At 36.8% G+C, this 18,790-nt stretch overlaps 1 protein-coding gene across 1 annotated transcript in view; it reads right to left on the reverse strand.

Annotated features, from left to right (window-relative positions):
• Positions 1–18,790, reverse strand: part of ANKRD31 (ankyrin repeat domain 31) — a 130,193-nt gene that overhangs the window by 14,220 nt on the left and 97,183 nt on the right. Inside the window, exons 20-23 of the mRNA XM_033110016.1 lie at positions 17,079–17,166; positions 16,342–16,438; positions 12,545–13,532; positions 2,871–3,011 (exon numbers count right to left, since the gene is read on the reverse strand). Of these exons, the coding sequence (XP_032965907.1) occupies positions 2,871–3,011; positions 12,545–13,532; positions 16,342–16,438; positions 17,079–17,166 (1,314 nt within the window). The remainder of the gene's footprint in view (positions 1–2,870; positions 3,012–12,544; positions 13,533–16,341; positions 16,439–17,078; positions 17,167–18,790) is intronic.

Raw genomic sequence — 18,790 nt, forward strand, 5'->3', positions numbered from 1 at the left:
GTAGGGTGAGGGGGGAACCATAGAGAAAAGTCAATACTACATCCAAAGGAGTGAATTTATAAGGGCAGGAATTCAGACAGGGAGGCATCTGGGTAGGAAGTATGTTTGCACGAGATCTGTCAGTGCTCCTTGAATCACTGACCAAAATGGCAGTCTACTTTTCATCTGCATAAACACAGTCCTGGGCATTCGCAAAAATGATTTACATAAATTCATTAAGGGTAGCTGGCTGATTCTGTGTGCTCTTTTGAGTTCAGGGCAAACTATGGCCAATGAAAGGACATGGGCCTCCCTTGTGTTATTGTTGTAAATGTAGAAAATAAGTGTATAGGGAATCAGAGGATCAGGTTCTAGGCCTCGTCCTGCCACTTCCTGGCCTTGAGGCTAATCAGGGCACTTAACCTCCTGCCACTCCGTTTTCACATCTGTAAAGAGAGATTACAGTTGACCTTCCGACCGCATGGAGTTTTCAACCTTCACAAACCACAGAGTGCTATGCAAGTCCTAGAATTGCCAAGTTGGTAGGCTTTTGGGGGAGCATTTAGCACTGTTTTATACATAAGAAAACAGGTTCAGAAAGGTTAAATGACTTGATCTAGATCAGTGAGTGTTTCTCACTCCAGGCTGCACATTAGAATCACCTGGAAAGCTTTTTAAAAATATTACCACCTGGTCTCCAAGCCAGACTAAGATCAGAACCTATGAAGAGGGGTCCAATAGGCATTGGTAGTTTTTAAAGGCTCCGCAAAGTGATTCAATTGTGTAGGAAGGATTGAAAACCATTGCCTTCATCATATAATTTATCAAGGGTGGAACCAGGAACAAGCTTGGTGTCCTGTCTCCTATCCAGAGATCACTCTGCCACATCAGGATAAGGCGTAACCGCTAGGAGGCCGTGGCAGTGAGAACAGTGACGCCCAGTGGGAGTAAGCATCAGAATTCCCTTGGTGAGGCCCAGCTGCTTGGGTGGGAAGTATGAGTCATCTCTGTATCTAGTGGCTCCGCCATCCTGTCTGATGCAGGACGAGATCTAGTTTTCTGGCATTTCTTGCCTGACAACCAACCACTCCTAGCCACATAGCCTCACTGACATTCTTAGAACTAGTCAGTAGAAACTTTCACATTTACCAATGTACAAAAGCTCCTTTCATGATGAAGTGACTGAATTCAGGAGTTACCCAAAGACAAGAAGAGGTAGAGGTAGTTTATGTAGTAAATTTTAAAAGAAACTTTTAAATATTGTTAAGAAACTCACCGGCATTGTGTTTCTCAGCCTGGAGTATTTACTAGAAGTACATGCATGGCCTATAGTAATTCTAAAGTTTCTGTTTTTAGGGTAATTAGAAAAAAAATCTAGTCCTGCTCAGGTAATCTGTATGAATATCTTATATCCAAGAATTGCCCTCATTTTGCATTTGGCTTCACTATCACATAGGTGCTAAACAATATAACTCTAATTGACATGGCTGATGAGAAAAGACCAGAAACAATGTGGTATGTAAATGCGGCATAGGTACAGAGTAAGGGCCAAATGATGTCAGGCCAGCTATTCAAAAGCAGGAAATGCAACAGCTGCAGTGGGGAAAAAGAGTGAGAGACTTGCGTCATCACTAGGCACGCTACAGCAGAGTGTCAAGGTCAAAAGAAGCTAAGCTATAGCCACCAGTACCCTATTCATGCTGTGGACATAGATTCCATTTCAGCAAAACGATATAATCTATCATAAGTTTAAGAAACTTCGTAATAAAAAAGGAATTTCCATGGGTTAAATGTTAATTACTAACATGCAAATATGATTTATGAATCCATGGAAAGGACTGGGCAGGGTGAACTGAAAGCAGACGGGCTGGTGATTCCAGGGGATAGGAAAAAACAAAAACTTTAGGAGAAAGAAAAAAGACAGAGAGATTATTAAGCAGAGAAAAATCCAAAATGTGTTGACGTAAGTAAAGGAACTGAAACACACTTCTGGCAGCACTGACCACAAAGGTCTAGGAGACCATATGCAGAGTTTTGGAACACAGACCACGAGCAGGAGTTAGGAGGAAGGGTGGGCAGAGCTGACTAGGACAAAAAAGGAGAGAGGAAACTGTGCTTCAGGAAGTGGTGCATTCAAGCTTACGGAATGGCCGGTGAAGGCTGCAGGCATCTGCAATTCTGTGAAACAGTAATGGTGGATGTCCACTCATTGACCTTTCTAAATGAATCATTGCAAGACTGTCCCTGAAATGGTGCTACAGACATCTGGAGGTGGCTGATCACTGGACCTCAAGGGTACCAGTCATTAATAGTCTTCCAGCTGGTGGTTAAATTGCACTTGTAAGTCAGAACAGAACTGAGAAGGAGGATACTAAGTTTGGGAAGTCTGAATGAAAAGAAATATTTATTTTAGAGGGGCTAGCAATTCACAGACAAGGCTATGTTCAAACATAAAGATACACCAATAACTTTTCTGAATCTTAGGCCCCTTGCTCATTCCCTCTGTGTTTAGGGGAAGATTTTGTCAGAATACTGATAACATGTTAACTAAATTATGAATACACCAGTCGTCCCAAATTTTCTATGTGGAGTCACAAAGACCGGAAATCGCTTGGGGTCAGAAAAACTGAGGGCGTTCCCATTTCTGAGACTATGTGAGGAGCGGTGAAAGAGGGTCTCCGCAGCTGTGCAAGCTTGTCCCGGGGGATTCTGGTAATGAGGAGCTGGGGAAGGAAGCATGTAGCATATGCAGAAGCAACACCTGGGGACAAAAACTGCCTTAGAGAACTTTAAGATTTCTTTCTTTCTTTTTTTTAAAGTATTTTTTATCATTAAAAAAGGTATCTTTCCATTTGAATATGAAGTTCAAGATAAATTTAAGAATGACCCACCTTACTCCAAGCATAATTCCAGGTCACATAACTGTCGCCTCCTAGAAGATCCTTGAGCCAAGTGACTGGATTTTGATAAATCTGACCATTTTCTACCTTAATTTTTCCATTCAGTAAGACACTGGCTTTATGGGTAGTCTCCTGAAGTGAAAAATAAAATTAAAATTAGTATTAAAAAAATAGATGACATATGTTAATTTCTGCTTCTGGCCACGATGAAGTAACAGGGACCAGCTTTACCTTAACATTTGACACAACCAAAAAACAGACAAAATATATGAAACAATGTTTTGTAAGATACCAAACATCAGGCAACAAAGTAGTGATCCCTGGGAAGTAAGAAATTAATGAGGTAAGCCCTCCAACTGTCCTAGGTCACTGCCTTCAGAGAGTTTCCAGGTCATGGTGCAGGAGAAGGAATCCAGGGAAAGCCTGTGGACTCCCTGCGTTGAGCAGAGCAGAGTTTAGGGAGGCAAGAGAGCTAGAGTTTGCAGGACAGAGCACTGAAGAAGAGAGAAATACGATGACAGAGAACTCTGCAGATCTTCAGAGGGTCCTCTTTAAGTATTCAGTTGAGTTGTGATTGGCCATGTATCTGAGGAAATTACCCACAGATGGGAAAAGAACCACTTGCAAGGATTACAGGTTAATAGCACCTGGTATTCTCAAAGGTCAGAAATAGTACCTGTTCCCAACAGCAAAACTAGAAAAACCTCAAAACTTATGGGGCACTGGTATGATACACAGAAGAATCTTGCCTCAGTCGGTAGTGGGAAATAATTAGGCATACACTGAACACTAACTCTAAATCCTGCCCAACAAATCTTAAAAGCAAGACCCAAAAGGATCAACTTGTTTCCAAGTAACTTAACTGTATCCTACAATAATTCTCCAAAATATTTATAAGAATACAAAACTATACAGCATATAAAAAGGTAAATTTCACAAGATCTGGGATCCAATAAAAACAGAAATAAAGTGTGAAATAGACAATTCAACAATAAAAATCAGAGACTTCAATACTCCACTTCAATAATGTATAGTCCAAATAGACAGGAACTCAATGAGGAATGAGAAAACTTAAGCAACACTATAAACCAACTAGAACTAACAGGCATCTATAGAAAAACTTCTCACAACAACAGGAGAATATATATTCTTCTCAAGTGTACATGGAACATTCTCCAGGATAGGCCATATGCTGGTGAAGCCACAAAATAAATCTCAAAAAATTTAAAAGAACTGAAATAATACAAAGTATGTTCTCTAACTGCAATGGAATGAAATTAGAAATTAATAACAGAAAAAAATGGGAGACTCACAATTATGTGGAACCCAAACAACACATTCCTCAATAACCAATGGGTTAAACAAGTAATCAAAAGACAAATTAGAAAGCAAGTCAATACTGAGATGAATGAAAGTAAAGACACAACAGAATGAATCTTATGGAGTATAGCAAAAGCAGTGAGTTAGAGGAAAATTTATAGCTATAAACGCCTATATTAAAACAGAAGAAAGATCTCAAATCAATAACCTCACCATACACTGAAGACACTGGAAAAAAGAAGAGCAAACTAAACACAAAGCAAGCAGAAGACAGAAAATAATAAATATTAGAGTGGAAATAAATAAAAGAGACAATGGAAAAAACAATAGAGAAAATCAACAAAATCAAAAGTTGATTCTTTGAAAAAAGTAACAAGATTGACAAAAAAAGCAAGTGAGAAGATTGAAATTAGTAAAATCAGAAATGAAAATGGGGACATTACTACTGACCTTACAGAAATAAAAAGGATTATAAGAGAAACTATGAATAACTGTATGCCAATAAATTAGATAAATTAGACGAAATGGATAAATTACTGGAAAGATACAAACTATCAAAACTGATTCAAGAAGAAATAGATAATCTTAAAACTACCAACAAAGAAAAAGCCCAGGTACAAATGGCTTCATTGCTTATTACTACCAAATATTTAAAGAAGACTTAATACCAATTCACAAACTCCTCCAAAAAAAAAAAAAAAAAAAAGAAGAGTAGGAAACACTTTTTAACTCATTCTATGAGACTAGTATTCACCTAGTCTATACCAAAAGCAGACAAAGACAACACAATAAAACTACAAACCAATATCTTTAGTAAATATGGGTGCAAAAATCCTTAACAAAATACTAGAAAACTGAATCCAGAAACACATGAAAAGATTATGACCAAGTGGAATTTATCTAGTTTCAAAGGAATGCAAGTTTGGTTTCACATCCCCAAGTTAATTAATGTTATACACCACATCAAAAGAATAAAAAACAAAAACCATATGATCATCTCATTGATGCAGAAAAAGCATTTGACAAAATTCTAATACCCTTTCATGATAAAGACGCTCAAGAAACTAGGAAGAGGAGAGAACTTCCTCAGCCTGGTGAAGAGCATCTCTGAAGAAAACCTCCAACTAACATCATACTTAACAGTGAAAGACTGAATTTTTTCTCCCTAAGAAAAGTGGTCTTAGGAAAAAAATAGAAGTCTGATATCACCATTTTATTTTAACATTGTACTGGAGATTTTAGCCAGTGCAGTCTGTCAACAAAAGAAATAATTTTCATACGGGAAAGAAAAAAGTAAAACTCTCTTTATTCATGAACATCTATATAGAAAATCCAATGGAATCTCTAAAACTTTATAAGTCAGTTTAGCAGGGTTATAGTATGAAATCTCAACATATAAAAATCAATTGTATTTCTACATATTAACAACAAATAACTAAAAATTGACATTTAAAAAACAATATTATATATAATACTATCAAAAATATGAACCACTTAGGGATAAAGCTGATAAAAGATGTGAAAGACGTGTTACTGACTCTCACATTGCTGAGCAAAATCAAAGAAGACCTAAATAAATGGAAAGCTATGCCATGTTCATGGGTTAGACAACTCAGTATTGCTAAGATGTCATTTCTCCCCAAATTAATCTATATATTCAACCCAATACCAATAAAAATAACAGCAGTCCCCTTTTTTTAAAATTGACACACTCATTCTAAGATTACAAGGGATTGCGAATGACCTAGAATAACTAAAACACTTTTAAAAAAGGAAAACATAATTGGAGGACTCACATTACTTCAAGACTTATACAGAGACAATAATTAAGATAGTATTGATGAATAGACAGACAAGATAGTATTGATAGAAAAGATAGTATTGATGATAATATTGACACAGAATAGGGAGTCCGTAAATAGACACATATATGGACAACTGATTTTCTACAAAGGTGCAGAGGCAATTTAATAGAGGGTACTTTTTTCAACACATGATGCTGGAACAACTGAATATCCAAATTCAAAAATATAAATGTGGATCCTGCTTTGCATCATGTATAAAAATTAATTAAAAATGGATCATATTCTAAATGTAAACCTAAAACTATAAAAATTCTTGGAGAAAACAGCAAATCTTTGTGACCCTGGGTTAGACAAATAATTCTTAGATATGATACTAAGAACACAATCAATAAAAAAAAAAACACCCACAAATTGATAAACTGGACTACATCAAAATTTAAAACATTGGTTCTTTATAAGGCAATGTTGAGAGAATAAAAAGGCAAGTCACAGACTAGAAGAAAATATCTGCAAAGTATATGTTTGATTAAGGACTTATATCCAAAATACATTTTTTAAAAAATTCTCAAAACTCAGTAATAAGAAAATAAGCAACCAATAAAAAAATGGACAAAAGATTTGAACAGACACTTCACCAAAGAATAAATATGGAGGCAAACAGCATATGAAAAGATGTTCAACATAATCATTATCAAATGCAAATTAAACCCACAATGATAAACTACTATATGAATGTATATATTATATAACACATACATGTACACTACATGTTAGCATGACTAAAACTAAAAGACTGATCATACTAAGTGTTTGCTAAGGAAGGATGGAGAGACTATAATTCTCATACACAGCTGGTGGGGATGTAAAATGTTACAACTTTGGTAGTTTCTTAAAAAGTTAAATACACACTTACCATATACAATCCAGCCACTCTACTGCTAAGTATTTACCCAAGAAAAATGAAAGCCTATGTCATACCAAAATTTGTGTATATTAATGTTCACAGTAGCTTTATTTGTAATAGCCAACAACTGGAAATAACCTAAATGTCTATCACAGATGAATTGATAAACAAACTGTAGTATATACATACAATGGACTACTCAGCAATAAAAAAATACAGTATGGGGAATACAGTCAACAATATTGTAATAACTACGTATAGTGTTAAATAGGTATTAGACTTATCAGGGGGATCACTTCATAAATTATATAAATGGCTAACCAGTATGCTGCACACCTGAAACTAATATAAAATAATGCTGAATGTCAACTATAATTAAGAAAAAATAGTCATGGGGATATATAGTACAGCATAGGAAATATAGTCAATAATATTCCAATAATTATGTACAGTGTCAGATAGGTAATAGACTTATTGGGGTTATTACTTTGCTAGGTATATAAATGTCTAATCATTAAGTGGTTTTGCACACCTGAAACTAATTAAATAAATTACTGATACATGTTACAACAAGGATGAATCTTAAATAATTATGCTCAGAGAAGACAGCCAGACAAAAATAAATACATATGGTATAATTCCACCTACATAGAATTCTTGGAAATGCAAATTAATATATATGGACAGAAAGCAGCCAGTAATTGTCTGGAGAGTGGCATGGGAAGGAAAGGCATGAAGGAGGTATAAAAAGGAAACAGAGAAATTGTGAGGGGTGATGGATATGTTCATTATTTTGTTTGTGGTTTCACAGGTGTATACATATGTCAAAACTTGTTAAACTGTACTTTAAATGTGTATAGTGTATTGTATGTTAATTATATCTCAATAAAGCTGTTAAAGAAAAAATAGCTAAAATATGAAATTTGTACAAAAAGTTTGTTATAGCTGCTCCAGAGAAGTATCTTCAACTGTCAAAATATGAGTTAGACATCCAGTCAAGACAGCGGAGTAGGTAAATGCTGTGCTTACTTCATTTCACAACCATATCAAAATTACAACTAACCTATAGAACAACTATCACTGACAATCGCATGAAGTCTAGCTGAAACAAAGCCCTACAACTAAGGACATATAAAAGAAGCCACCTCGAGACTGGTAGGAGGAGTGGAGATGTGGAACAGGCTGGTCCCACATCAGCATGGGACCATTAAAAATCAGGAGGGAGGGGATCAAATGTACGGTGATGGAAGGGGAGCTGACTCTGGGTGGTGAACACACAGTGTGATTTATGGATGATGTGATACAGAATTGCACAACTGAAATCTATGTAATTCTACTAACAATTGTCACCCCAATAAATTAAAAAAAAAAAAAAATCAGGAGGGATATCTCAGCTGCAGAGGTCCCCCCACAGAGGAGTGAGGGGTTCCTCAGGATCCCTAGCTCAGGGTTTCTGTGCCGGGGAGAGAAGTCCCTACAACTTCTGGCTATGAAAACCAGAGAAGGTTGGGTCTGAGTGAGATGAGGGCAGATGCAGTTCCAGTAGCTCCTCTTAAAGAGCCTACACACAGACCTACTCACTGATGGACTCATTCACTCCGAGCTCCAGCACAGGGACAGCAGCCAGGGACAAGCACCAGGGACAAATGGGGAGGAACTGAATTGTTTGGCTTAAGGGCGAGGGCTAGAGGGGTAGCTTTCTCCCTGACAGAGGAGCTAACAGAAGCCTTTGTTTCTTTGTTGAGCCTCCCCACTCCCGATGTGCAGATGCAGGCGGCTGCCACGTCTGAGTCTCCATCAACCTGGCTAACAGTCTGCTCTGCCTCGCTGACTCCCCGCCCTACCCAACTTTTGGGTTCACACAAGCTGCTTCCAGGGGCTTTTCCATATAAATGGCCTATCTTGGCTCATGCTGTGGACTTTCCTAAAAATCTCTCAAAGGCTCACAAAACCCAAACAAGCAGCATCTGGCTTCAGCGTGTCTCATACCTTTGGCTGAGTAACCCCAAGGCCGGTACTAGTGATAGCCGGCTTTGGTTCATGGCTTGGCCTCTCAAGGCACCACCAAGCCCAGTGCGGGCAATGGCCATCTGTGGATTGCTTTGTGGCTCATGCCAGGTGGCCCTGGGGACTGACACACTTATTTGCCAGCTTCAGACCCAGCTGGAGCATCACCCAGCCACATCCAAGGACAACACACCCAAAGGGAAGACTGTGCAGGCACCAGAGCCCTGTTAAAGTGAACCCTGCTCTGTAGGGTTAGCCCTTGCACCACAGCTCCTCCACTATAGTCATAGCCAATCCTCACAACCAATCAGCCAGAGGATCAATCCTTCCCACTGAAGTGCAAACAGCAACCAAGACTCAACTACAACAGGAGGGGACACACAACCCACACAAGGGTCACACCTGGAGCACCCAGTTCAGGTGACCAGGAAGAGTCAGGCACTGGGCCCCATAGCACACCTACTGCATAAGGCCACTCTACTAAGACGGGGAGACATAGCAGCCCTACCTAATACATAGAAACAAACACAGGGAGACAGCCAAAATAGGAACACACAAAAAAGTCCTAAATAAAAGAACAGAACAAAGCTCCAGAAAAAGAACTAAACAAAATGGAGACAGGAAATCTACCAGATGAGAGTTCAAAACACTGGTTATAAGGATGCTCAATGATCTCAGGGAGAACTTCAACAAAGAGATAAGAAACATAAAAAATGAGATAGAAAATATAAAAAAGAACCAGTCAGAAATAAAGAATATAATAACTAAAATGAAGAATACATCAGAGGGAATCAATAGATTATATGAAGCAGAGGATCAAATCAGCGATTTAGAAGATAACACCCAACTGAAGCAGCAAAAACAAAAAAGAATCCAAAAAAATGAGAACAGTTTAAGGGAACCTCTGGGATAACATCAAGTGTACCAACATTCACATTATAGGGGTACCAGAGGGAGAAGAGAGAGAGCAAGAAACTGAAAACCTATTTGAAGAAAAGATGACAGAAAACTTCCCTAACCTAGCAAAAGAAATAGACATACAAGCCCAGGAAGCACAGAGAGTCCCAAACAAGACGAACCCAAAGAGGCCCACACCAAGACACATCATAATTAAAATGCCAGAGGTTAAAAACAAAGAAAGAATCTTAAAAGCAGCAAGAGAAAAGCAGTTAGTTACCTATAAGGGAGCTCCCATAAGACTGTTGGCTGATTTCTCAACAGAAACTTTGCAGGCCAGAAGGGATTGACAGGAAACATTTAAAGTTACAAAAAGCAAGGACACACAACCAAGATTACTTTACCCAGCAAAGCTATCATTTAGAATAGAAGGACAGTTAAAGAGCTTCCCAGACAAGGAAAAGCTCAAAGGAGTTCATCACTACCAAAGCAATATTACAAGGAATCTTAGAAGGACTTCTTTAAGATGAAAAAAGATAAAGAATATGAACAACAAAATGGCAATAGTTACATATCTAGCAACAATTACTTTCAATGTAAATGGATTAAATGCTCCAATCAAGATAGGGGGGTTGAATGCATAAGAAAACAAGACCCTTACATGCTGCCTATAGGAGACTCACTTTAGATTGAAAGTGAAAGTAAAGGGATGGGAAAGTAAAGGGATGAGAAAAAGATATTTCATGAAAATGCCAACAAAAAAGCTGGGGTAGCAATACCAGACAAAATAGACTTTAAAACAAAGGCTATAACAAGAGACAAAGAAAGACCCAGTAATCCCACTTCTGCTTATTTATTTGGGGGGGAAAAAAAACTCTATACGCTACTTTGCGGGGACATATGCATCCATATGCTCATTGTAGCATTGTTTACAATGGCCAAATATGGAGGCAGCCTGGGTGTCTGTCTGTGGATGAATGGATAGAGTAGGTGGTATATATATACAATGGAATATTGTTCAGCTGGGGAAGGGAATGTGTTCTTGACATCTCCAGCAGCATGGATTGACCTGGAGGGTATTGTGCTGAGTGGAGTGTCAGACAGAGAAAGACAGATGCAATATGATTTCACTTACATGTGGAATCTAAAGAACAAAATAAAACAAAAACAAACTCATAGTTTCAGAGAACATTTTGATGGTTGCCAGATGGGAGGGGGTTGGGGAATGGGTGAAAAGGGGGAAGGGATTAAGAAATACAAATTGGTTGTTACAATGTAGTCATGAGGATGTAGGGTAAAGCATAAGAAATATAGCCGATAATATAACAACTACGTAAGGTGTCAGATGGGTACGAGATTTGTTGGGGTGATAAATGGGAGGCAGTGGGGACTAGGGTGAAAAAGGTGAAGGAATTAAGAAGTATAAATTGGTAGTTACAAAATAGTCATGGGGATGTAAAGTAAAGCATAGGAAACAAGTCAATAATATGGTAATAACTATGCATAGTGCCAGATGGGTACTAGACTAGTCGGGGATCACTTCTTAAATTATATAACCAGTATGCTGTACACCTGAAATTAATATAAACTAATATTGCATGTCAACTGTAATTGAAAAATTTTTTAAAGGAGGGGAAAGGTGAAGGGGAATAAGAGGTTCAAATTTCCAGGTATAAAACAAATAAGTCAAATAACGCTTTTAAAATCCTGGGTCTTTCCATGCCATGGTTCAGAATTGTTATTCTCAGACTATCCCTTTGAACTGTTAACTGATACACTATAACTTCTACCTATATGTGGACTTAAATGAAGGCCCTAAAAAGTTTTCTTCTTTAAAAATGAGGTAATGTAACTAATTTACTACATAAAATTTGAGTTGCTTTGGTGAACATGAGGTAGGTATTACTGAGAAATAAACTGGTTGACAGGCAAGCAAACAGGAACATCAAAGGATCTGAGATCAAGCTACTAATTCAGTCTTTGTAGTTTGGAGATTTTAAAATTTATTTATTTTTGCTCGTAACTTATAAGTAAAGCTTACTAACTAGGAAAAGCCTTATTATCCAGAAATGGAAAGGGTTGGAAACAGGGTCATTCAAATTAAGTTCCAGTTAGCCTGGATTGATAGGTACTGAATTGGTCCATAAGCAAGGAAGCATTCCAGGACTGCAATCTTTGCCACTCTGAACTCCTCTTTCAAAAAGGGAATGGGGGAAAGGGGAGAGCAAGCGCTTTTGTTGGCATTTCTGGCAGAACCTTTCCCCCCCCCTTCTCTACCTTTATGCATATGAGATATTGTTTTAATTGAGTCAGATTTACCCAAACTCCAAGTCACTTTTTGTTTCTAAAAACAAATTAAGGTTCTATATAAGATGAATTTATTCACTGATGAATTTATACTTATGCCATTAGGGGAAGCTTTAACAATACACTAGTACTTCCCAAAACTTTGGAACCAATGGCAGCTCCAACTTAGAATGTTGCTCTTAAATTCTTCCTGGTGCGATATAATTGACTAATTCTTGTCTGAGAGCCCAAAGGTGCTTGTGACTAAAATGTATAGGGCAATTCTAGAAGCACAATTTCTCTTGCTAAGAATACAATGGTTGTCCTTCCATTCGAGAAGCCCTGCCAAACCCTAATCTGAGCTAAATGCCTACACTAGGTAACAGCAACATTTATTCACTTATTTATAAAATCTACATGATTTTAGACAGAAAAAAATAGGATACCTGTGTTTTGAATTCCAAAATATTATTTCCTGGGTTAATTCTTCCTAGTGCTATCAGATCCTTTATCTGCATGCATTTCTTTTTAGAAGCTGTGCTGTAATTTAAACACTTTCTTGTAGTATGTTGACGGCCAGACCCAGAGGAGGAGGTGCTCTGACTGTCATTTGCGCGTGGAGCAGCAAAAGCTGATTTTTTAAGATATGGTTTCATCTGATGCCCAGTATCACGGCCAAAGTCATTAATCCCTTGCTGTGTCAGGGTTTCTGATGCGCCCCTAGGTGGTTGCTGGGAAGCTGTTTTCCTGTTTCCTCTTTTTGGATCATAACTGGAAACAGCCTGACCACAAATAACAGCTGATAGATGGACATTATTTTGGGCAAGTACACTTGTGGTTTCTGAAATATTTGTGCCAGTTAGTGCTGAAGGACTATAGGATTCATGCCCTCTGGTTGTAGTTTCTGTAAGATCATTTTCTTTTTGTGAATATTCTGCTTCAGCAATAAAAGCAACAGGCTGGGGTGGTAATTTAATCATCTTAGTGCCATCTGAAGGTCTGGATTTTGATGACCCATCCATGTTACAGTCATTGACATTTTGTTTAGAATTCAGCTCATTTCCAGAAAATTCTTCCCTTCTCGCTGTCTCTGAATTTAGACAAGTGATGGTATTTTGGCTGTTGTTCCATGTTTCCAGAGACAACTGTGTTTCCTGTGTGCTTTCACAAACAATGCTAACAGAACCTGATTGGGGCTGCACTGATTTTTCCAGTCTGGTAAACTCTTGGCTGTCCTTTTCACTAGAGATCTGTGAGCTGGATGGCAGATTCCTCAAACTAAGACCAGACAAAGATGTAACATTCTTATAGTTTTGAATTTTCTGGCTTATTTTTTTCTGTTTTTTTGCCGCAACTAAAAGGCTCTTCTGTCTTGTGGCCAAGTTAGCCAGTTGTTCTCTCAGGACACCATGCTTAAATGACTCTACAGACACCCTAGAGGAAGAAAAAGAGACAAAAAATGCAAACACAGCAGAAAACTTTTTTTTTAGCAGTCATTTATATTTTAAAGATACTTTGTCTGAATTTAAATTTGATCAGCTCAAGAGTCTGTCTTTGTAATGCATTTTATTTGAGAGGGAACTGACTCTTAAGGTAAGTGAGTTTGCCTTTTCAAAGAGGTGATAGTCGGGTTATCCACATTTATACTCATATCTTTATTAGTTGTGAGTCAACCCTAAAAGAGGAACAAAACTTGGGTTTTCTATCTAGATACCTACTAGTCCTTCAGTTGGAAGGTAGCAATTGGTGGACCAGGAGGAATACCATTCTTTAAGTTTGAAGTTTGCTTACCTGTTTATAGGTCAGGTAAGGTGTATTAGGAAGTAAAATTTGGGAGTAAGTTCCACCCTCAAGTTCCCTTAGCTATTGAGGAGTGAGACTGTTTTGTGAATAATTATATGAGCTAGATCTGAGAAACGTCAGCTCATCAAATAATTACCGTAATTGTACTTTGAACTTGTACTGCGGCATTTTCAAGTCCAGAGGGACTACCCAGACAAGCATTATTCTGTGTACTCCCCCAAACCAAATCTCAGGGGCTGGAGGACTGAGTGGGAGGAAATGACTCATCCACACCTTTGTCTTTTGGTTATATCACAGTGACCTTCAGGATACTGGAAACTTGTTTCTAGTGGTTCTCAAACTTTTTGTTCTCAGGACTTTTTTATAATGTTAAACATTATTGAGCTGTTGTTTATATAGGTTTTACCTATCAGTATTTATTGTTTTAGAAAATAAAACTGAGAAATTTTTAAAACACAAGCATACCCAAGCACACATTCCATTAGCTATCAGAGTGATGACACCACATGTCATGTGGCCTCAAGGAAACTCCACTGTACAATCATGAGAGAATGAGAGCAAAAAGGGCAAATAACACCTTAGTATTATTATAAAAAATAGTTCTGGCTTCAAGGACTCCTTGAAATGGTATCAGGGACTGTTAGGGACCACCCGTGAAGAGCAGCTGTTTTAAGGAAAGCAATAATAGAGATATCTGTTTCTCCTAGCACAGTTTAGAGTTGTTGGTACTGAACTCCAAGTAGACCTGTACTAAGGCAAATAGTACATGTAGTGGAAGAAACAGCAAGAAGAAATCAAATTAACAAACAACTGGTAGCATAAAATGCAAGAAGCTAAATAGAGAGAAAAGACAAAAGAAATTAACAGTATCACATTTAAACCGAAACAGTCCAGACAGAAAATAAAAATGCTCTTTAGTTTACAAGGTTTTTAAGTCTTATAGCAATATTAATAAAGATTTACACTTGAAACCCTAACTGATCAGGAACTTTCCAAAATTCTAGGTATTTTGTTAATCATAAGACATAAAGGAAAATTGAAGCTAGTCTTCTCCAAAGTCCCCTTGAAATATCACGTAGTCAATTACCCATCTGTAGGTCCTACAAGCTCTCTTGCTTTACACTGTTAGGAAAATAGGAGATAGAAAGGAATCTGAGACATTTATTCACTAGAGAGAAAAACAAAATGGGGATAAAAGATAGATTTATAAATAAAAATAAACTGATTTTTAAGTAAGTTCAGGAAAAAAATGAGTATGCAATAGATCTCCAATGACTATAAGACAAGAATATTAAAAAATTAGAAAGGTTACATGTGAATAAAAAATAGAGTTAAAAAGGTATCTACATGTTCACTGCAGCATTATTCACAATAGCCAAGACATGGAAATATCCTGTGTCCATCAATGGATGAATGGATAAAGAAAATGTCACACACACACACATACATTGTAATATTATTCAGCCATAAAAAGAAGGAAATCCTGCCATTTGTGGCAACATGGATGGACCTTGAGAGCATTAGGCTAAGTGAAAAAAGTCAGACAGAGAAAGACAAATACCCTATGATCTCACTTATATGTGGAATCTAAAAAAAAATACACATACATATGTATATATACCAAACTCATAGATAGAGAAGTTTGGTAGTTGCCAGAGATGGGAGGTGGGCGATATGGATGAAGGTGGTCAAAAGGTACAAACATACCAGCTATAAAATAAATAAGTTGTGGGGATATAATGCAGAGCACGGTGACTATAGTTAACAATACTGTATTGCATATTTGAAAGCTGCTAAAAGATCTTAAAAGTTCTCATCACAAGGAAAAAAAACAACAGTGTGCATATGTACCTAAATCTATGAAAAACTAATAAAAGTAATGCCCAAACAAGAAAAAAAATATATATATATACTTATATATATATATATATATATATATATATACGTGTGTATGTATAAAACATCTTTCTCAAAAAAGGATGCAAAAAGGTATATAAACAATATAATCTGGATAACACTCCTTAAGAACCTTGAGAATTTAGAAGTACACAAAACCACAAAATATACATGATTAAACTGCTTAGAAGGACATCTGTGACAGCAAAAAGAAAATTTTTTAATGTAAAAAATTTGAGTTTACTAGGGACAAAATTTAGTTTTAGGATTCATGACCAGAAAGCCTTTCATAAAATTCTTGGCTGTAGACAACTTTTTAAGATACTAAAATGTTGTTTTCTGAATATTTCAAGTAATAAAGAAGAAAAATATCTTTCTGGGAAGTACAATTCTCCATGGAGGTAACAGATTAGATGACCTCATAAAGTCATTTTTTTTGGTCCTAAACAACATTTGTATTCTTAAGAAATTCTAGGCCTTACTATTGTAGCTAAAAATAAATAAATTCTGAAAACTCTGAAATAGTCTTATTTTTTTCACTCACCTGTATTTTTTAGCCAGATCATCCCTTTCTGCCTTCTGTTTGGCAAGCACATTATCCATAACCTCTTTTATTTCTAACATCTTTTCGATGTATTGTTCTAGAAACATGGTAATAAAGTAAAAAGTCAGTTAACTGAGAGATAGCTCTCAAGAAAACATAGCTGTAAGCTATCAAAGGTTTGCAAATACTGACTGAAGTTTTGAGAAATAAAGATTATTAGGTCAGAGATCAGTTTAATTTACTATTTTGAACCACTAGTGTTTTGTAAACAGGAAGACACCTATTCAGTAAGACCTATCTGCTCACATGGAAGGTGTGAGGATTTGCTGTACTCCTGTCACCACTATACCGTCCTTTTCTAATCTGTTTTTAAGGGTTACCATAGCTGGGTGAAGCTGAGGAGACAAAAAGTAATAAAATCTTTTCTCTAATCGCTGTCTTATGCTTTTTGTCATATTTTCATCTAAATATATCACCAGTAGTGGCTTGTCTCTGATCATGGTTCTACTCATGCTGCACTTTGAGTCAACAAGTATCTTCATCAACAATTATAATACCAACTACCGGTTTGCATCACTGGCTAGTAATGATCATTCCTGGCACTTTACTCTTATTAAAAAAGAGACCACTTTTTCAGCCACTGTGAACTTTAAAATAAACATGTACCTTAAGAAGATCAGATAGCAATGACCTCGGATGCCTGAAATAATGAAACTTGAGTAGAAGCCCATATTTACCTGCATCTTCAGGGGTTCTTATTTCAAACTCCAATAAATTTTCTTGTTTTTCTTCTGTATCTTGTAGAATGGCACTGATGGTCTGATGCTGTCAAATAAAAATACTAAAAAGTTCATTACAAGAAGGTAGATATTTCTCTCTGATATGCATTATGTTCCAAATGTACCCATCCATGCTTTGTTTAACCTTAATTGTATAAATATTGCATATGTGGGGGGAGAAAGTAAACTTAAGTATATCTCGATTTATGTAGCAGATCTATTCTTGGAAAATAAAATATAAGAGTAGCAACCACATAAAGAATCATAATTTCTTATTGACTTCTATTATAATAATAATAGGTATAGGAGAAAAAAACTCATCATATGATATTTAAAATAACATATATGCAACCAGTTCACTTTAAGGCTTTATGACTATCACTGTCCACTATTAAAATCTCACACATAATATTAGACATACAAAACACTACTCAAAAACTCACAACCGGGATTTAAGACCATGCCTTTTACCCCTGCCAGTACTAATCTTCCTGGCTGGACCGCCTTCAATTTACTCTGCCCAGATCCCTCTCTTTCTTATGAGAGATGGAATCACAGGGTGAACTCTCCAATCAGATTGCCTGGGTGTGAATTCTGGCTCCATCTCTTCCTAGGCGGGTGACTCCAGCAAGTTACTTATCCTTTCCCTGCCTGAAGTGAGCAATACATATAGTGCTTAGGACAGTGCCAGCCAAAGTAAGAGCTCAATAAATATTGCTTGCTATTATATAAAACCCATCTCATACATGAAACCTCTGACTAATCTAATTCATACTGATTTCTCCTTTCTCAGAATTACTTAAGAATTTCAGTGCTACAGAATTTAGTATTAATATACATGTCTTATACATTATATTTCTCCACCAAGATAATGAGATCTTGTAGGCAGGAGCATGGTTTTTATATTGGTGTATGGTTTCCACACTGTTGGATATACAGTTGTTGCTCAATAGATGAAAACTGATGGATTGACTCATATTATCTGTCCTTTAATATATTTTCAATATACATTCATTTTTAAAATGTGTAGGTCGTCAAAGCCTTCTGAAATGTTGCTCTGAAATTTTACTTTGGTGCCCACAAGGGATATGGAAAATGCACATAATAAAACCATCCAATTATATGGAAAAGCAATCTCACTGCTGTCATTTATGAAATAAATCAAAATGAAACTATAAAATATAAATATGTAAAAAAAAAACACACAAAAAACCGAGATTTATCTCTGTTTACATTGAATGGCTATGGTTATAAAAACAAACTAAAGGTCTGACTTTGTACCCAGGGTAAGCCTCTGCCTACAGGTTAGGATAAAGAAAACAATTTCTGATGCTGACTTTCCTTACTGTTTTGCTTTATATTGTGGATGCACCTAGTCTCAGCTACCATGAGCCATAACTCTTCACATTAGCTCCACATTCTATCATGGAGGGTCCAGCATAATCTTCCCTCCAAGACTCCCCTTCATAGCCCTTTATTATTGCTTATTTATCTCTAAAAACATCCTAACCTGGGACATGTCTTTAGAACAAGCAGCTTTAGACAGTTCATATTCTGCTTACTGTAAAACTTCACTATAATTTTATTCCAGATGTTAGTTTTACTATGGCAGAGCATCTTGGCCTCTGACACCTCTATCACAATTGTGTACAATATAGCACAGTGGTGAG

Source organism: Rhinolophus ferrumequinum, chromosome 7, assembly GCF_004115265.2.
Source record: "Rhinolophus ferrumequinum isolate MPI-CBG mRhiFer1 chromosome 7, mRhiFer1_v1.p, whole genome shotgun sequence".
Lineage (NCBI taxonomy): Eukaryota > Metazoa > Chordata > Mammalia > Chiroptera > Rhinolophidae > Rhinolophus > Rhinolophus ferrumequinum.